This window comes from Typopeltis vanoorti, chromosome 9 (genome assembly GCF_054136105.1).
Source record: "Typopeltis vanoorti isolate ZY-2024b chromosome 9, IOZ_Tvanoo_1.0, whole genome shotgun sequence".
Lineage (NCBI taxonomy): Eukaryota > Metazoa > Arthropoda > Arachnida > Uropygi > Thelyphonidae > Typopeltis > Typopeltis vanoorti.
This window is the reverse complement of record NC_143557.1, coordinates 10,420,867-10,440,726: the sequence shown is the minus strand read 5'-3', so window position 1 is coordinate 10,440,726 and position 19,860 is coordinate 10,420,867. Positions and strand designations below refer to the sequence as shown.

At 37.6% G+C, this 19,860-nt stretch overlaps 1 protein-coding gene across 4 annotated transcripts in view; it reads right to left on the bottom strand.

Moving 5' to 3' along the window:
• LOC150102880 (uncharacterized) overlaps positions 1 to 19,860 on the bottom strand; it is a 539,029-nt gene that overhangs the window by 122,225 nt on the left and 396,944 nt on the right. For all 4 annotated transcript variants that reach the window (XM_090397682.1, XM_090397680.1, XM_090397684.1 and 1 more), the window contains exon 13: positions 6,103 to 6,388. In XM_090397682.1, coding sequence (XP_090253808.1) covers positions 6,103 to 6,388 — 286 coding nt within the window. The remainder of the gene's footprint in view (positions 1 to 6,102; positions 6,389 to 19,860) is intronic.

Genomic DNA, 19,860 nt, shown 5'->3' with positions numbered 1-19,860 from the left:
AGTGAATTGGAGTTGGGAATGGCTGTCTGATAGGTATCAGAGTTGTGTATGAGGGAGCAGTATCAAGGAAGCAAAAGATTACAAGTGAAGTCACACAGGGCTTAGTACTAGGATCTGTATTGTTTAACCCATATATCAATGACATTGCCAATGGATTGAAGGGGGATATTCTGTTGATTGCAGATGATTGTAGAAGAGCTGGTGATTCCATTATGTCAAGTCCTGATCAGACCATGCCTGGACTATAGTGCTCGGGATTTGAAGGGGATAAAATTAACCTTGGAAACAGTACAGAGGTGGATAACAAAAATGATATCTGGATTTTACAATGCTAGTTATGAGGATGAACTGAGATTTGGTAGATACTGACTGCAAAGTGTGAAAGATAGAAGGGGAGGGATGATGTGTTTGAGACATTTAAACTGTTGAGAGGTGTTACAGGGTTGACAATAGGGAGTTCTTTCAGATGGTAAAACAAGGGGAAGTAACTTGACAATGGACCATCCCTGGAAGGGATGAGAAAGAGGGTGAGGAGTGGTTTCTTTGCATGGAGGATGGTTTAACAGTGGAATGCACTGCCTGATAGAGTGGTGAGAAAAATGGCAGATGAGCTCAAGGGGTGGTAAGATAGACTGTGTTGTCTGGGAGGCCTCCCAAATTAGTTTTGTAATTATGGAGATTCAATGATAAGAGGTGTACTTAATGAGAAAGTGATGAAAGCATGTTTTTCAGGTGCCAAGATATAGGATGTTAGTGACACTAAGTATGCAGAAGAATGGAGGAAATGAGTTGACTGTATTGGCTGGCACAAATGCTTTTAAAGGTGAGAAATATGCAATGAGAGAAGATATGAAAGAATTGTTAGCGGAAGCAGAAATGAAGGGCAAGAAAGTAAAGACTGATTCTGCTGCCTCGGGATGATAGGACAGAACTCAGAAGAAGGGCCATGATTGCCAATGAGTCAATAAAAAGATTGTGCAGGAGGAATGGTATGCAGTTTATTGATGTATGGAGTGAATTTTATGGATGAAAGGACATTTATATGCCTGATGGACTACATTTAAATGGTTTTGGAGTTACATGTTTGGAGAAAGTGTTGTTTAGTGAGAGCGTGGTAGTGCAAAACCAGGGAAACTAGAGATATTAAGGAAGTTGAAATCAAGCATGTGTCTGGCCACCCCTGTGATAAATGAGAAAGTGTACAGTAATATCATGGCAAATGGGATTTCATAGGTCTCCAATTTAAATCGGCTGATAATGACATTACATGAGGGTAACTATGGTTACGAAGGGACGTTGAAATGCATGTACGAATGCAAGCATTATCAGGAATAAGGATGAGGAGTTTTTGGCAGTGGTATGCTCAACTTGGCCAAAAATTATATGCATCACTGAGACCTGGTTGACTGAAAATAATATAGTTACAGAAATAGAATGTAAAGGGTATTGTATTTTCAGGGAGAAGAGAAGAAACAGGACAGGACTGAAGCTATCATCGGTATTGCTGATGATAGCTGCAGAATTATAACAACAAAAGTAAAAGTTAAAGAGGATATTAGGTCTGAGGGAAATGGTTCGTTTGAGGCAATCAAAAGGAAGATGTAGATGCGATGTATCGGCAGATCGGTACAACGAATGAAGGCCAAACAATTATTATGGAAGACTTTAAATAATGGGACATCAAATGGAGAGAGGAAATCAGGCGTGTCAAGATAGAAAGGGATTTATACAGTTACTAAGGGATAATTACATGAAACAACATGTTATAGATGGGAAAAGGGGTTTGAGGGTGTTAGATCTGATAACAGCACCTGAAGATTTATCCATAACCAAGGTAGACACTCTGTCACCAATTGGGGAGAGTGATCATGCCGTCTTGTTCTGGGAAGTTGCCAAACATGTTGAGTTCTCTGTCAAGAAGAGCTTTACATTCAACTATAAGACTGATGATTATGAGAGACTCGGGAGTCATCTTGGAATAGTGCCATGCTTGAGAAACTACAAGGAAAGAATGTCAGTAATGCATGCAAGTAGTCAGAGGTTGCTTGAGAGTATCAGTATCAGACTGTATACATATGGTCAGGAGGATAAATCAAGTTGGAATTAAGTGGATGAGTGGGGATTAAAGCAAGGGCTGGAAAAAAAAAACGTTGTGGAGGAAATGTAAAGAAAAAATTGATCTGCATACTCATGAGCAGTACAAAGTGCAAGCAAGAGGAGAAACTAATATGATAAGAAAGGCCAAATAAGACTATGAGAGAGAATTAGACAAACAAACCAAAGTAAACCCAAGAGTTTTTTCATTATGTAGCAAGTAATAGGAAAATGACTATGGTAGAATGACTTTAAACAATGCTAATGGTAGGAAGGTGAGTGAACAAAAAGCAATAGTTGAGGCCAAGTGATCATTTTGCAAAAGTCTATCATCCAGGTAGTGATTTTACAGTTATTGATGTTACAGAGATGTACATCAACATTGAGGTAGATGAACAAGAGGTGTTCAGCATATTGAAAAATATGAATGTGAACATAGCTGTGGAATTGGATGGAATATCAGCCCGTATACTACGTGAATGTGCAAGAGAATTGGCATTGTCTCTGACAAAGTTGTTTAATCTAAGTCTCAGCTCTGGCAGGATTCCAAGGGAGTGGAAAGAGGGTAAGATAGTACCACCTTTATGCAATGGTACTACCTCCAAAACAGAGGTAGCAAACTACAGACCAATTAATCTATCAGGAATGGTTGTTAAAGTACTGGAAAAGTTGGTGAAAGGTAAAAAACAACAGTGGGTGGATAAGGATGTGATACTCTATATTTGGAGTGGAAAGAGGGTAAGATAGTACTACCTCCAAAATAGTACTACCTCCAAAACAGAGGTAGCAAACTACAGACCAATTAATCTATCAGGAATGGTTGCTAAAGTACTGGAAAAGTTGGTGAAAGGTAAAAAACAACAGTGGGTGGATAAGGATGTGATACTCTATATTTGGCAGCATGGTTTTGTAAAGGGTAGGTCCTTTCTTAATAAGTTATTCACATTTCATAATAAAGTGACAGCAGAATTGGATAAAGGTAATGGATACACCATTACCTTTATCCAAAAGGCAGAATACCACATGGAAAACTATTACAAAAACTGGAGCAAATGGAATGGAAATGAGGCTAGTATCATAGCATGGAAAGGGGAGTTGCTGAAGGACAGACACCGGAGTGTAGCATATGGTGGAGTCTAGGAGAATGATACTGACTAGTGGAGTACCTCAGGGTTTGGTACTAGGCCCACTACTCTCTAATTTGTATATCAATGACACAGAGAAAGACTTAAGAGTGGATATTCAATTGTTTGCTGATGATGCAAAACTGAGGAGAGCAATAGTTGATATCGATATCTTGAAGGAAGATTTAAATAAATTGGCATTGTGGGCAAAGGATAATGATTGTCAATTTAATGTTGCAAAATGTAAGGTTATGCACTTCAAGTTGAAAAGGTTGCATGTGGTGTATCATATTGATGGTGTTGGTTTAGAGGAAACTGCTAGGGACTTTGGGAAAATAGTGGACAATGAGTTGAAGTTCAGAGGGCATATTGCAAAAGTTGGTAAAATAGCTCAACGAGTTACTTAGATGTTGAAAAACACATTAACAAGAAAAGATAAGTTATTATCCCTCTTTATAAGGCTATGATACAGCCATATCTTGACTATTATGCACAGATTTGGTCACCTGGGTATCTTGGGGGGGGGGGGGGGACCAGGAGGTGGTCAAAAGGATTCAGAGACTAATGACCAAGAAGGTGATTAGTCTGTGGAATACCCCCTACAAAGATAGATTGAAGGTTTATGGGTTACAAAGTGTTGATATAACTGGTGATTAGTTTACAGAATTAACAACGCATATAAAGTATATTAATTAAAGGTAACTTTAATGAATAACTTCTATATTTCGGCAACGTCACATTGCCATCTTCAGGAACATAAAGATATGGTATGTGCACGCAGGCACTAACACAAAGCAAATGAGGAAGAAAGCAAGAAACTAATATTGTTCCTAAAGTCCTAATGGTGCCCTCTGGCGGGCTAATTTGGTGGTCTTGGCAGTTGGGCTGAAGTTCTCATAATGTAAGTCTCCCAAATTTGGGGTAGTTTCATGCACCCAAATTTGTTGCGGTTAGGAACGTTTTTTAGAGCTGCTGAAGATTCTTTGAATAATCTTTCGTATTTAAACTTGCTGCAATAAACAGATAGAGGGGACAGCCATGGGTTCACCGCTTTCCCCACCCTTGGCCAATTTCTTTATGGAGACATTTGAAGAGAAAGCCTTAAACTCCGCCCACAAAAACTCACTATTTGGCTTCGTTATGTGGATGATGTGTTTGCTATTTGGCCACATGGCTCAGACACACTCCACTCCTTCCTAACACACTTAAACAACCAACACCCCAGAGTCCAGTTCACCTTAGAAAAAGGAAAACAACACCCTCCCCTTCCTAGACATTTTAATCACCCGCCAGCTTGATGGATCTTTGGTTTTCTCTGTTCACAGAAAACCCACCCATACTGGCAGATACATTCACCAGCAGTCCCCCCCCCCCCCTCACAACAATATGGGGTTATAAAAACACTATATAACAGGGCAAAATTAATCTGCTCAGATGACAAGGCCCTAACTACTGAACTAAGCCACATCCTCAACACTTTCTTAGCCAATGGCTATTACCCCAAAAAAATCCAAAAAATACTAAAACCAGTAAACCACAACCCCCCCTCCACAATAAAGATTACACCAAGTCTATCACCATCCCCTACATCCAGGGCACCTCTGAGAAAATAACCAATATCCTCAAAAAATATGACCTTACTTCCTGTTACAAACCATATAAAAAGTTGGCATCCCTTATCCGCTCTACCAAAGACCAACCACTTCCCCTAGACCTACCTGGTGTATACCAGGTCCCTTGCAGCTGCAAATTGTCCTACTTTGGCCAAACAGGCAGAACAACAAATATTAGGATTTCAGAACACAAAGACTGCATCCGGTTCCACCAGTACAGCCGCTCTGGGCTGGCAGACCATGCCTTAGATACCCACCATAAAATTCGCTGGAAGAAAACAAAAATAATTCATCGCAGCAAGTTTAAATACGAAAGATTATTCAAAGAATCTTCAGCAGCTCTAAAAAACGTTCCTAACCTCAACAAATTTGGGTGCATGAAACTACCCCAAATTTGGGAGACTTACATTATGAGAATTTCAGCCCAACTGCCAAGACTACCAAATTAGTCTGCCAGAGGGCACCATTAGGACTTTAGGAACAATGTTAGTTTCTTGCTTTCTTCCTCATTTGCTTTGTGTTAGTGCCTGCATGCACATACCATATCTTTATGTTCCTGAAGATGGCAATGTGATGTTGCCGAAATATAGAAGTTATTCATTAAAGTTACCTTTAATTAATATACTTTATATGCGTTGTTAATTCCGTAAACTAATCACCAGTTATGTCTGACCAACATATAAGCCTTGCTACTAGAAAAGTGTTGATAGGCAGAAAAGGGGGAGGATATGTTAGAAACTTTTTAAGATATTAAAGGGGATTTCATAAAATTTATGCAAGTGAAAATTTTCAATATATGACAAATAGTCAGAGAACTAGGAGCCATCCGTCGAAGTTGTATAAGAGTGTGCTTAGTAGGGGTGTACAAACCAGATTTTTTGCATGGAGAGTGGTGAGTGAGTGGAATGGATTGACAGAATTTGTTGCAAGTTCTCTGATGGTGAATGGATTCGTGGAGAGGTATGATAGGGTTTGTAGGTATTATGGTTGACTTGGTTCTCCTGCAATGAGTCTCTGGACTCTATGGAGATACCATAAAATAATAATAATCACATGAAGGACCTGAATGATGATGATGATAAACATTTAAGTTAATAATTATTCCAATCTTGTCAATGCATTACAGGAGGGGGAGGGAGGGAAGGAAGGAAGAAAGAGGCAATTATTCTAACTTCGAAATTTTTTTTCTCCAAAAGCAGTAGTTTTTTCACTAAATGCATTAATGCAACAAGTAAATTTGGTCAAAAGAAAAATATCAATATAATAATAACCTTTCCTGCCCATTAGAAATGGTACTAGCAAAAGACTTGTTTGAACACAGTGTGCTCTTTAAAGTCCTTCTATGATGCATATTAAGTGGCTGTATTCCTGTAGTGCTGACCACTGTTTTAGGAAACGTGAAACTTGATTGCTGAGAACTGACTGGTGCTGCTATTGTTGCTATTAAATTTAAGCTGGTATGTGGACTATTATGTTGGTTATGAATAAAAGCAGCCAAATTTGCCTTAACTGCTATTGAATTAGGTGGCGACTGACACCGTGGAATATCTGAAATACCTATAAAGTGAAATAAATTATATTAATTTAACAGAAACCTTGTTTTGACTGAGTTTATAATAGATTCAACTAATTAGTGAAATTATATCAATTATATTTAAAATAAAAAATACTATTTTGAATAACTTTATGAATTAAGAACCATAATTTTTCTTTCAAAAATAACAGTACTGGTATCCCTTGCTTAACGCGAGATTTGATTAATGCGCCGAAATTAATTGCGACAATCCCTTCATATACGCGGCAAGTTTTAATTAACGCACCTTTAAATTTACCATGCAAAAACATGCAAGCCTTGAGGAGTGTTTCCTGGCTGAGAGAAAGAAAGTCGTTATCATCCTATTAAGCATTAAGAGTGGGTGCATTACAAGCTCCAATTGTTCTGCTGTATTTACAAATTACATTCTTTGTAAATTTGATAGAAAAAAAAATGCCATCTAGAACTTTTATATAAAAAAAGAAGCAGCACAGCCTGACTATAAAGTATCAAAAGATCGCTTAACTGTTATGCTTAGAGGGAATGCTGATGGAGATTTTAAATTGAAGCTGCTGCTTGTCTATTGAACTCAGAATCTAAGGGCTTTAAAAGGATATAACAAGAACTCCTTACCTGTAATTTGGTGGGCGAATTAGAAAACTAGGGTTACGCAAAGCCTATTTGAACATTGGTTTAAGTCTTCTCTTTTGCTTTTAATTAACGCACATGGTCATCCAAATTCTCTTAATGAACTGTATGAGAATATGAAAGTTTTATTTTTTCCACCAAATACGACATCATTGCTATAACCCATGGACAAGAGCGGCATTGGAACTTTCAAAGTTTATTTTCTTAAAAAGACATTCTCAACAGCAGTAGAAAAACAATGGGAGAAAATGCAATTACACTCCAAGAATTTTGGAAAAATTTTAACGCATTAAACACGATTGAAAACATTCGTGACTCGTCGGAGCAAGTGTCTTCTAGTTGCATGAGAGCTGTTTGGAAAAACCTTTTGCCAGAATGCGCTAATGACTTAGGTGCAATGTTCCCTCTAATTTTTTGCTGTGAGTGTGCGCAGAAATTTGCATGTGTGCAAAATTTGCCTTCTTTTGAAAAGTATGTGCACACCCATAAGAGTCACCATACTGATCATTTAAGCAAAAAAGTTAAAAGATTTTAGTTCACTCTTTACTTTCTGGTGTCAATGGGACATCAGCCAGGTCATCCCAACTCCCCACCGTGTTCCCACACACAGCAGTAGCCTACCCAGTAAACAGTCGGAACTCACGATTCACAAGCCTTGGGCAGGACTCGATATCGTGTTGGCCGCGCATGCGAGGCCAACACGATACCGACTGTACTAAATAGGATTCTAAGTGTGTGTATTATTACCATCACCTAGTAAGTTGTGTGACATCAATCACAGAGCTAACATAAATATTTATGTATTTAATATTGATCTGATTAGAAGAAAGAAATAAAGTAAAAAAAAAAGATAACACTAGTGACTGATTGCCTTTAATTAAATTTTCGAAGTTTGCAAATAACTCTAAACATACATAATAAAATATTCCCATTACTAATTCTCACCTTGTTAAACATTCATAATAAGTCCGTTACCAATTCTCATCTTGTTTAGTAGCTTCTATCTCTTTATTTTTTTCTCTCTTCGGTCTTTGGCATTCACCCACTCTTTATACACACTATCTATCTAAATTAAACGAATTTCCATATAACTGGTAACTTTTCACTTTCATTAGCATATCCAAATGACATTCTCCTAAACAGTTTCTAAGTTGGTTTTTTATTTGATTCATTAGACTAAAACCTCGCTCACAGTCTGCACCAGATGCAAGGAAGGTTCCTCCAATATCCATTAACTTTGCCAAATCACAAAACTGCTCATTTTGAAGAGCAAATACAATCATTTGTATAAAATTTGATATAATTTTGCATTTAATTTTTTTTTTTTGTACAGAAAATTTGAAATCATTAAACTGACTAAGTATTTCTGTAAAATCATGATATTTAAGACAAAGGGCATTAACATGTTCACTACCAAATGAGAAATCATAATGTGAAATAGAGGAGATATCAAACACCGACCATTCTTGTATATCATTTTCAGGGAATCTGTCCTCTAAATGTGCACATAAACAATTTATAAAATTTAACAGGGGCCTAGTATCTACTGGTTCAGTCTCTTCTTGTTTAAGTAAAGCATTTACTCTGTCACTCCAGCAAGCGTCACCTTCTAAATACTGATTCCTGATTTTGTTAATCTTCCCTCTGGTAAAATGATGATTGTCTAGTGGTGTAAGGTTACTCCTTTGTAAGATTTTGCACAGGGAAGCCATTTCTTCAAAAACATCACTTAAAACATTAACAGCTACTTTGAATGTCACGTTAGTTAATTTATCGTGACAATAATTAACCACAGGATCATTTGATTTGTCTTTTTCAAAATATGTGATCAGTCCCTCATAGTTTCTTATTATTGCCTGTAATGCAAAATGTCTGGATGGCCACTGCACATCATTGAGTGGTCTGAAGACAATAGAGCTTCAATTTCAGACGCCTCGACAATTTCTTTAAATTCATGTCTTTTCACTGTGGAACGAGAAAAGAGTGTCTACACTGTTCTCATTAATGTATCAATATCTCTGATTAGTTTAATTTCCTTCCACGTATCACAGATCCCCAGATCCTCACGTGAGTTACACAGTGTTGCTGGACAAGATGAGGAATTTCTAATTTAAGTTTTGCAGCGACACCATTAACTTTGCTCAGCATCACTGCGGCTCCATCAGAAGTAAACATCACCATTTTTTGGAGATCAAGTTTCTTTTATTGATAAAACTGTTTAATAGCTAACACAATGAAGAAGGCACCACATGCCTGCAACTGAATTATTCTGCCAAAATATGTTTTATATTCATTACAATCTTTAGGTCTAAACTTAAAATAGAGAATGAGACATTTGTTAATAGTTATATCAATGCTTTAATTCAATGGTTTGCAGATGCAATTTGCTCAAACATGTCATTTTCAACAATTAAATTGATTGTTTCCAGAAATTCAAACGCATAATTTTTGCTTAGCCAGCTGTCTGGGAGTTGAACATACTTTTCCATATGTTCATTAATATGTTGAACCGAAAGTAAAGAGTTATTCATCTTAACAACTAATAAGACACTGTCAATAAGAACTTTAATCTGCTCTGGGTTTGATCGTTATCTCTCTCGGTCATCTGAACTTTCACGTAGCATATGCAGTACTCCTGTAGCTGGCAATGAACAATTTTGTTGTCTGTTTGTGTACACCATCCAGATGTATTTTACTTGTCAAATGGCGTTTCAAACAGTCCAACTTCCAAGTGACATCAAACTTCTTCCCATTAGCAAAATCCCCAGCAACCTTTGCATCACGACAATAAATACAAACAACACCAATTGTAGCATCATACATAAATATTTCACACAGCTGAATGTTTATTAACTCATGAGCTTTTGGCATAGCAGTTTTCACTATTTCATCCAGCCATTCACTTTTAAAGCAGTTCGTTTTCGCCTCACACCTTTTTTGCTTCCTTTGAATTTGACATGGTGCATCAGTTTTTTGCAATTTTGTTATTTGAAGAATGTTTTTTATTGTTTTTATAAATTTACAAATGTACACTATTCAATGAATAACTTGGCAAGGCAAAAGATGAACCAACACTAAACATTGCCAAGGGCAACACAAGAGCTAAAAGATATGCCTAGAGGCTAGATTTAATTAACTTGGTTGTATCTCAATGCGTGTACAAGAATGTCATTATTTAGTCTACTATTTTAAAATTCCTTTTAAAAATTAGAGAATTTTGAAATGGTACAATATTTTTAATTGTACTCTAATTTAAGTTTTTAAAAGTATTTAATTATTTTTATTAAAATTATGAAACCATTGTTTTAATTCGTCATGATCTTGAACTAATTTGATCAGTCAATCACGTTTGGGAATTTTCCATGAGTCAGGCCTGAGATGTAAACAAACTGCGCACCATTCTATATGCTACTTAAAAATTACACATTTAAGCCACACCCCCTTTCACTTTGGTCAAATCGCTAGCCTCAAATAGGGTTACTGTTAACAATTTATAAGTTTTGTGTAACTTCGAGAATGTAATAAAAAATGCGAGGTTATAGGATTGAGCGTTGCCAATTTACCATATTTTTTAAAGAATTTATAGGTTAATGTTTAGGTGGAACTTCTTTAATTAATAAATTTTAATTTCATCTTGAAAATCTAGTGTACGCTACTTGTAAAACATGTGTGCACGCGTGCACATGCGCACAGCTTAGAGGGAACATTGCTTAGGTGGTTTTCAAAATCCTGTGAACAACATGGTTGAAGAAATCATTGCAGTTAGTGAAGACCTTGGTTTTGATGGTGTTGATGCAGAAGATGTTAAAGAATTATTGGATTCAAATTCAAAAGATTTCAGTGAAAACGGTCTTCTTGAAATTGAACAACAACATGCATATGAAGACAACGAACAAATGGAATGTGAAGATGAGATTCCAAAGGAGAAAACAATCAAAGAACTGGATGGAATATTTTGCAGTTTAGAATCACTTAAGCAGCAAGTAATGGATTAGGATCCAGATGTTAATCGAAGAATGCTTGTTTGCCGAGGTCTAGAGAGTCATTTTGCTTGTTATTATAGAAATTATGCTGATAAGAAGAAAAAAAAATAAAACTGTTCAAATGACTCTTGATAACTTTTTTTTATAAAAAATTGCAGTAACTAATGTTGGTACAAGCATTTATGAAATATTTACTTTGCATTCATTTTTGATCTTTCCTAAAAGAGTACTATATAAAACAAATTATTAATACAGTAATCGCTCATGGACGAATTGTAATTTTTATCATTGATTATTATATTTGATTAACGCAATTTTGATACATGAGGTAACATCGAGAGATTAATTAATATACCATTAATCAAGGGATACCTGTATTCTGCATATGAGCAACTTCTTCCAAATAGACAAAATGTCACAACAAATGATGCAGCTAATTAAAAACAATTCTTTTGTATTAATCTGAATTCTTGGTAACATAAACAGTAAAATGTTTCTATGCAAACCACCAGTTACTTGAAAAAGCCATATTTCAGTCAGTTTGTCATAAAAATCATAAGCGATTCAAGGCATGCTGTAATAAAGGAGTGACGATTCATAGCTAAGAACATTTATCATCACTGTCAGGTTTTATATATACAGTGGTATCTCACTAATCCAAACTAATAAAAACCGTGCTTGTTCAGATTAACGAATTTCTCCCCAAGAGACAACAATAACTAGCATTTAAGACAAAAATAATCAGATTCTAATGGTACATCAATTTAATTCTGTAAATAAATGAAGTAACTGATAGAAAAAAAAGATACTGTAATGTAAAACTGAAAAAATAATAGAGCACGAAAGTTTATTTTAGTAAAAAATGGAGTTTGTATGTACCTGTATTGTTGAGGATTCTGACTTAATAAAATTGCATAGTTCAGTACATAAATTAATTTGCATAAAAATATCACTTTCTTGTACACAACACAAAAAAAAAGTTTCACAAAATAACACACACAAAAAAAGTTTTTTGATTTCTTTGTAAAAAAGTCACTGGTTTTCTTTTGCTTCTTAAAAGGTAAACTTTTTTTCAAATGCTTCATCTCAAAGCTGCATTAGCAATAAAATTTTGTGTAATGACATATCATTCTGCTTAGCTCAACTGCCTCTTCACATTTTATTTTATTTTTTTCTTCGAGTTCTTTATCGTCATCTAATTCATTCTGTATCATCATATCTATAATTTCAGCATCTGATCTGATTTCAAATTCACTTTCAGTTCTACCTTTAATCCATTTCGTAACATCTGTTTGTGAAATTTCAACATCTAGATTTATTAGGTATAGTTTCTGGGAAAATTCCCATGCTACTCCTCTTAAACACTATTATTATAATTACGGCTATTATAGCCTGTTTTAATAACTTCTTTCCGCCAACTTCTTTAAGTTCAACAACTCCTTATATATTCAAATTTTTGGTCTCCCAATGGGCCAAAACATCAGTGGACAACTAGCAGAATTATTTCTGGCACACATAAAATCACTTCTACTCCCCCCCCCCCCCCCCGCATCACCTTTTATGGGAGATACGTAGACAATATTCTATGCATTGGTAAACCCTCACACATCACCGCCTTACAAACATCCCTCAATGATTATAGCAACAGACAATTCACCATGGAAACAGAACAGAACAAATCCATCAATTTCTTAAACTTGACATTAATCAGAATCAAACGAAGATATTCCACAAACCCACACCTATCAGAAACTACCTCCATTTCAATTCACCACACATATTCCGTTAAAAAATCAGTCAACCTATCACAATTTATCAATGCTTACAAATTCTCAACCAACAGTAATTATCTTAACACGGAATTAAAGTATTTAACACAGGTTTTCAAAAATCGCAACTATCCCACACATCTAATAAGTTACGTGAACAGTACAGCAAAATCCCGTCATAACAATAATACAACCAAAACAGACTTCCCTAGACGTATGGTCATCAAATTGCCATATATCCAAAACACATACAAAGCCTACAAATACATTTTCAAACACACGGACAATAAGCTAGTATTCACCACGAACCAAAAATTAGCGACTCTCCTAAAACCCACTAAATCTCTCACACACAAAGAAATATTCGAACACCACAAAGTAGCCGGTGAAAGAGTAAAGGAAACTCATCATTGGCCTATGGAAAAAAACGGGTCAGAGTGCCCCTCAAGTGAAGGGAAAGTAGGGAGAGGCAGTAACAGTGGGGGGGGTTAGAGAAATAGGAGAGGTAAGGAATGTGATGGGAAGGGCAGGTGGGGAGGGGGAAGAAAAAGAAAATAGGCCTCAGCTAGTAATTCTCATCTAACAAGCTCAGAGCTCTCAGATGTTTAACTCTTTCACCGCTGGCCTCACAGGTCTGCTGTACGACCAAGACCACGGGGGTAATTGGCGTCTGGGTGATCAACCCATTCTGGATTGACCACATGGAGTTGGCCTTCCCTGACTGGGTTTGCATCCAAATTACCCTCCGTGGAAGACTTAGGACGAGAACCTCAAATAGATGGATCAGAGCTATGATGCACTCCATTATAGATGTTTACAGCAAAAGGAGTGTAAACTTGAACACTCATCCCCTTAAGGTGCACAGGAGAGGAGGAGAGCACCAGGTGTTCTTGAATTTCTGCTCACCTAGAGTCTCTTTGTCGACCATTAGGAAATGTTGAGTTGACCGGTAGAAGCGATATACCACGATCCGGGAGATGTCTATCCAGCTGGGAGGATATTTCGTATGGCAAAACAATTTTTACCTTCAAAAAGAAGGTACAGCCATGGGCTCACCACTTTCTCCCCCAATAGCTAACTTTTATATGGAAGACTTTGAGCAACGTGCTCTAGAGACAGCATGTCTAAAGCCCAAAATTTGGCTCAGATACGTCGACGATATTTTCGCCATTTGGCCCCACGGCCGCGAAGCTCTAAATACATTCCTTAGCCACCTAAACAAACAACACAAACGTGTCCAATTCACCATTGAAATGGAAAAAAACGACTCTCTTCCTTTCCTAGACACACTTGTCACACGTCTTCCCTCTGGCTGTCTCTCCTTCTCAGTTTACCGCAAACCTACACACACAGGCCAATACATACACAAAAATTCTTACCACCACCCAACACAAAAATTAGGTGTCATAAGCACCCTTAAACACAGAGCCATAACTATTTGTTCGAATGAACAGGCTCTAAACCAAGAATACAAAATCATCAACCAAACATTTATCAAAAATGGATACAATAAAAAACTATTCACAAGATCCTCCATATACCAGTAAGAACAAAAAAGATTTCAAGAATGCTATTGCCATTCCTTATGTTAGAGGCATTTCTGAAAAAATAGACAGAACACTTCGCAAATACAACATTAAAACCACCTTTAAACCCCCAAATAAGCTAAGACACCTACTCAGTTCCTCTAAAGATCCTCTTCCACACCTAGCACACCCAGGGGTATACAAAATACACTGCACATGTAACATACCACACATAGGGGAAACAGGGCGAACTATCCCAATCAGACAAGACGAACACAAACGACACATTAAATACCTCCACTTCGGTAAAACAGGCCTTTCTGACCATGCACTCCAAACATACCATAGAATTGACTGGAAAAATACCAAGTCCCTACACCGCACCAAAACCTGGTTTGAGAGAAAATTTAAAGAGTCCTGTGAAATGCTCAAACACAACCCAAATCTCAACAAAAATGATGGCTTCACCATTTCAAGAATGTGGAGGACCCATCTACAACCTGTATAACATCCTAAACTAGCATTAGAAAAATTCCCACTACAAGAAGACAACCTGGTGACTTGGTGAAGTGTTTAGAACATCCAATAGCAACTGAAAGAAATCATTTTGTAACTATCCAGAATATTAATACATAAGGACTAACAGTTTATCGTAGTTGCATTTATCTATTTATAATATATATATATATATATATAATTAGTAAATTATATTCGACTGTAAATTACAGTTATTAACTATAATTTACAGTCGAATATTATGGCTTTATAATTGTATGGCTTTGGAGTGTGTCAATGTTAATTTCGTGTCTTTTAATATCTTTCTATGTTCTTATCGCCTGATGAAGTCGTTCTTGACGAAACATGTTGCGTTTTTTCAAATAAATGTCATTGTGTTATAATTCTCGGGTTTTAAGTCAGTTAATTTAGAAAAATGAATATATATATATATATATAATATATATATATATATATATATATATTTTTTTTCTTTTCTATCACTAGAGGTCAGGCTAGAAAAAAGATTTATTAACTACGTAGATTTAGTTTACTGGTATAGAAAGCATGAGCATGTAGCCTGGTTCTGTATACAGTTGTATTCTTCCGATGATGACCTCGATAAAGAGGTTGAAACGTCAAGTTTTATTTTATTTGTAATTAATAAAATAATCTGTTCAACACGTGTGTTTTTGAGTCCCTAAATCTACAAATATGAGTACTAACTGTAAATAGAAATAGAATTACCTCCTTTTAGTAGAATTATAATACCATGTAAAGAACTTCGTGTATAAATTAGTATTATATGAAATGCATCATGTATACAATGAATGGGTAAATTAGATGTATACATTAGTCCAAAGGTCACGGGCGGGCCTGAGGCATTGGCAATCTCGGAAAGTGATGCAAGTTTGTTTCCCGGAAGATGCTGCTATGATCTCGCGATGTGCCGAAGTTGCCGTGGATGAAGAAAGTAGCGGGCAAGAAAAGATCGCAGAAAGTAATAAGAGGGCGCTATCGCAGCTAGTAAGAGGGTGCTAAAAAGAGGGGAAGTGAAGAGAGAATAAAAAGGGTTTGCACCCCTTTCTCAAGGCTTTTTTCACTTGTTTTGCTGGATGATGATTTGACTTCTCTCATGGACTGGAGGTTCCTGATGGTGTTTCTTGGCGATAGTTCGACATCGGAGGGTGCGCCTTTCCCTTCGATGTCTGAATTTCTGCCGGTACTGAAGCGTGAGATGTTGGCACATGCTGCCTTCACTAAAAGTTCTGACAGAATACTATTGCGGACGTATATTATGAACCGGCAGCTAGAAACGAGGATGGCCAGAAACAGATCGAGAATAGACAAGGGAAAAAACGCCAGGTGTAGAGCATAGTTTAATCTGATGACCATAGTGACCCACCACATGGACGAAGGCTTATAGAAGTATCGAAAAAGAATTCAAACAAAGAAGGACAGTTCAGACGGACCTGGAGACCCTGCCCCAAGAAATGGTAAAGTACAGATTTTGTTATAATTACCCAGTCAGAAAAAGGGAAAGATCACTGTAGTGTATTAATCGAGTATGGCCAGTATTTGAGAACTTTAAGTGATTATTTAGCAGTGGCTGATATCCATAAGACAAACTGTTAGGAATGATTATAGATGATTGTGACTAGTTTACTATGCAAGACTAAAATAGTAGGTAGAAAATTTGGTAGAAGTATATAATGTGTATATTATGTGTGTTAAGTCTCTAACTCAAAAGAAGGATTTATTGTTCATGTATTAGAGTATTAATCTCACTAAAAAGTTTGATTTAGTGAGATTGCTCTAAGTGTATATTATGTCTTTAGATTCCAATAAATATGTTTTTTCTTTTATACCTGAGTTTTGCCTGAGATATGAACCAAAACTACCACTCATTAATCTGAACCATAGCCGGGGGGGGGATTGAAAGAAAGTTATATCATGTTGTTATAGGTTACGACTGCAAACCAGAATTTACTTAGCCACAGTAGAGCATTTAATTTATGAGTTTAAACACTAAATTTATTCACCCATGTGCACCAAAGGTCTGGAAAAGTCTCCCTGAATAAGAGTCCCCTCTATTCTAAGATATTGGCTGGCACAACTTAAAAAAATAAATTTGTCAATATCTGAAGAGGAGACGGCCCCAGGAAGAAATTGGAGGATTCATTTCTTTTAGCAAGGAATAACCTTTAACAGTCAGGGTACGCACATGAGTAAAATTAGGAATTGGCCAGAGATATAGAATTTGCTTTCCTTATAGAATGAACATGTAAGAAGTGATACAGATATTAGAGTCAAGGAAATTTTGTAAGTTCTTGTAGTTATTGTAGAGAGGTAAATTCATAAGGGAAGTAAATTATTTTAGGAAGAGCAACGACATATGATGGCGCAGACCACAGCAAATACATAACAATGGCACAACCAGGTAGAATATAACAATGTGTAGTCACGGGTGTGGTGATTCAGATGTCGCCAGACATCGGTGAGCTGAGCATTCTGAAGGTGAACTTCCAAATGTCAGTAGCTGGATGTTCCTGATGTTGGGTTCCCCCCCCCCCTACTTTATCTAGGACTGGGTCTGCTACACAGTTGAAGTCACCCATCATGATGATGTGATGGGTGCCATAGAGGTAGTTGTTGAGGGTCTGGAAGAATGCTGGTCTTAAAGGTGCGTAAGCCGGGGCGTAGATGTTGAGAAACCGGGTGGTACAGCCCCGGTACTTCCAGTCTATAGAGAATTCTTCCTTCTGCATCCATTTGGATGTTGCGAAAGGCTCCTAGGAGGGGGGACTAGCATAAGTATCCCAACTCCGGCACTGAATGTTTTTGGACCGAAGTTCCAACAGGATGTGAGGGGGTACTTTTGACTAAGTTCCTGCATGTCTCTGTAATGATAAAAATGGGTTTCCTGCAGGAATAATAGTCTGATGTTGTAGGCTAGCATCAATTTCCACACCACCTCCTGTTTGAGTGGTCATTGGAGGCTTCTGATGTTAAGCGAGCTGATACAAAAGGCTGGTGGCATCATTGGTTGTTTATACCCGGTCTAGATCTTCTATTTTCAGGTCTTTAACGAGTCTAATCAGTGATTCAATACGTAGGGGGGAAGTGGAATATCCGGCCCCCTGCAGGCTTGCTTCAAGCATCGAACACAAGTTCGCAAGGACTTCGAACTCGTGTCTGTTGTTCTTTATCTTGAAGCTTGTTAACTTGCCTTTGGAGGTCTTATATGTGTAGGTGTTAAATATATATTTATTCTCTCCATGACGTTGTCTTCTCTTGAAGCAGGGGGATGGAAATCAAGCTCCATCTCTGATTCTGAAGTGTCTGTCGCCTTCCTTGTTTTGGATTTCCATTTTTTGGAGCCAATTCCTCTTTGCGTTTTGCCGCCTTTGATGTTTCTGGTGTGTGTGTGTGGGGGGGGGGGTGCAATGTCAGTTATTTCCCCTTTTTAAAGGAGCATGTCTTCTGCAGGGGAGGGGTCACTTGGAGCAGTATTGTGCTTGGTTTTACCGGCTGGTGTTGCTGCCGGTAAGACAACAGAAGTTTTCAGTTTGGTGGTTTCCAGCTGTTCTTCTGTTACCGGTGCCGCTGTCGCGGCAGAAGTAGCTACGGGGATGGCAGTCGTAGCTGCTTTCTTTATCTTTCCGAGGACCATCTGCTTGAAGATTTTCTCCCTGGTGGTTTTGGGGAGTTGTAGGAAGTCACCTTGTTCTTTAGTCATGGTAGGGGATTGTGACAGTGGATCGATGGGTGTCCCTGCTCTTTCAGCAAATGTGGGTAACGGGCAGCTGGTGATTCGTTGTTCAGGATTGTTACATTTGCGGCAGGGGTTAGGGCACTGGCTGGATATGTGCCCCACACTGACACAATTAAAGTATTTGGCTCGGGGGCACTCTTTGACCAGATGTTCAACCAAGCCACAATGCAAGCATTGTCTTTGAACTCCAGGGTAGTTAACCATTACCCGTGCCGTACCAATGTTCAATAAGTTGGGCACGAGTAACCTCATGTCCATCGTGAAGGCTACCTCCCCGGAGAACCAAGTGGGATCTTCTTTGGAAATGCTCCGTTTAATGTTACTCACCTTTCTCCACTTGGCAAAGGTTTGTACCAGCAGGTCGACACTGGCTTGGATGTACTCCATAGGGAACCTATCAATTTTGAGTGTCCCCACTTGACTCCCTACCATGACTGGTGTTATATGGACCCTTGTACAGAGAAACCCTCTAAAAGTTTATCTCTCAATTCGACGTCTTTCACTACTACGAGGTACTTTCCACCCCCATATGGAGTGAAGGAGTAGATGTTCTACGTCCCAATGGTTTCCTTGAGGATCTTGGTTAGTACTCTGGGTTCCTCCAAACCTGGCGCCTCAATTCCTAGTGTTCTCATCCTGGGGGGGGGAATTGAACAAATTTGCTCATTATGTCTCTGCGCTGGGAAAAAAAAAGGGGGAAAAAGAATAAACTCTAAGTCAACCGACTTAGAGGGTTAGTGGGTTAATAAATGAGCCGGGAAGGCTAATAATCCTGTTCTAGTGGGGAAAAAAGTATCTCCACTAGAGCCAACAAAGTTAGTAACAATCATTAGCAAAAAGAACACTAAATAAATAACAAAAAACCCCACAGAAATATGACACTTGCGAAAGGAAAAAATCAAACCTGAAAGCAGACCTGCAAACACCACATAGTCTACAAATTTCCTTGTCAAAAAGACTGTGACATCACCTACACTGGCTCTACCATTAGGTCTTTATGGACTAGACTACAAGAGCACTTCCGGGATTGCAATATTCCCATTCAGGAATATCTGAACAAAAAAAAACATCGCAACATCAAAAAGAAAAATAAAACACAAAGTACAGGGAAGACAGAAATTGCAGCTCACGCCCTTGAACTGAACCATATCCCCCAAAATCGACAAGGCCATAATCGTAGACAAACAAGACAACGAAAATGCTTAGAATATCCGAAACTATTGCCATAAAATGCGATGAAAATTCAATCAATATCCACCACCCCTACCTAATTTCCGAATGTTGGATGATCCAGAACTT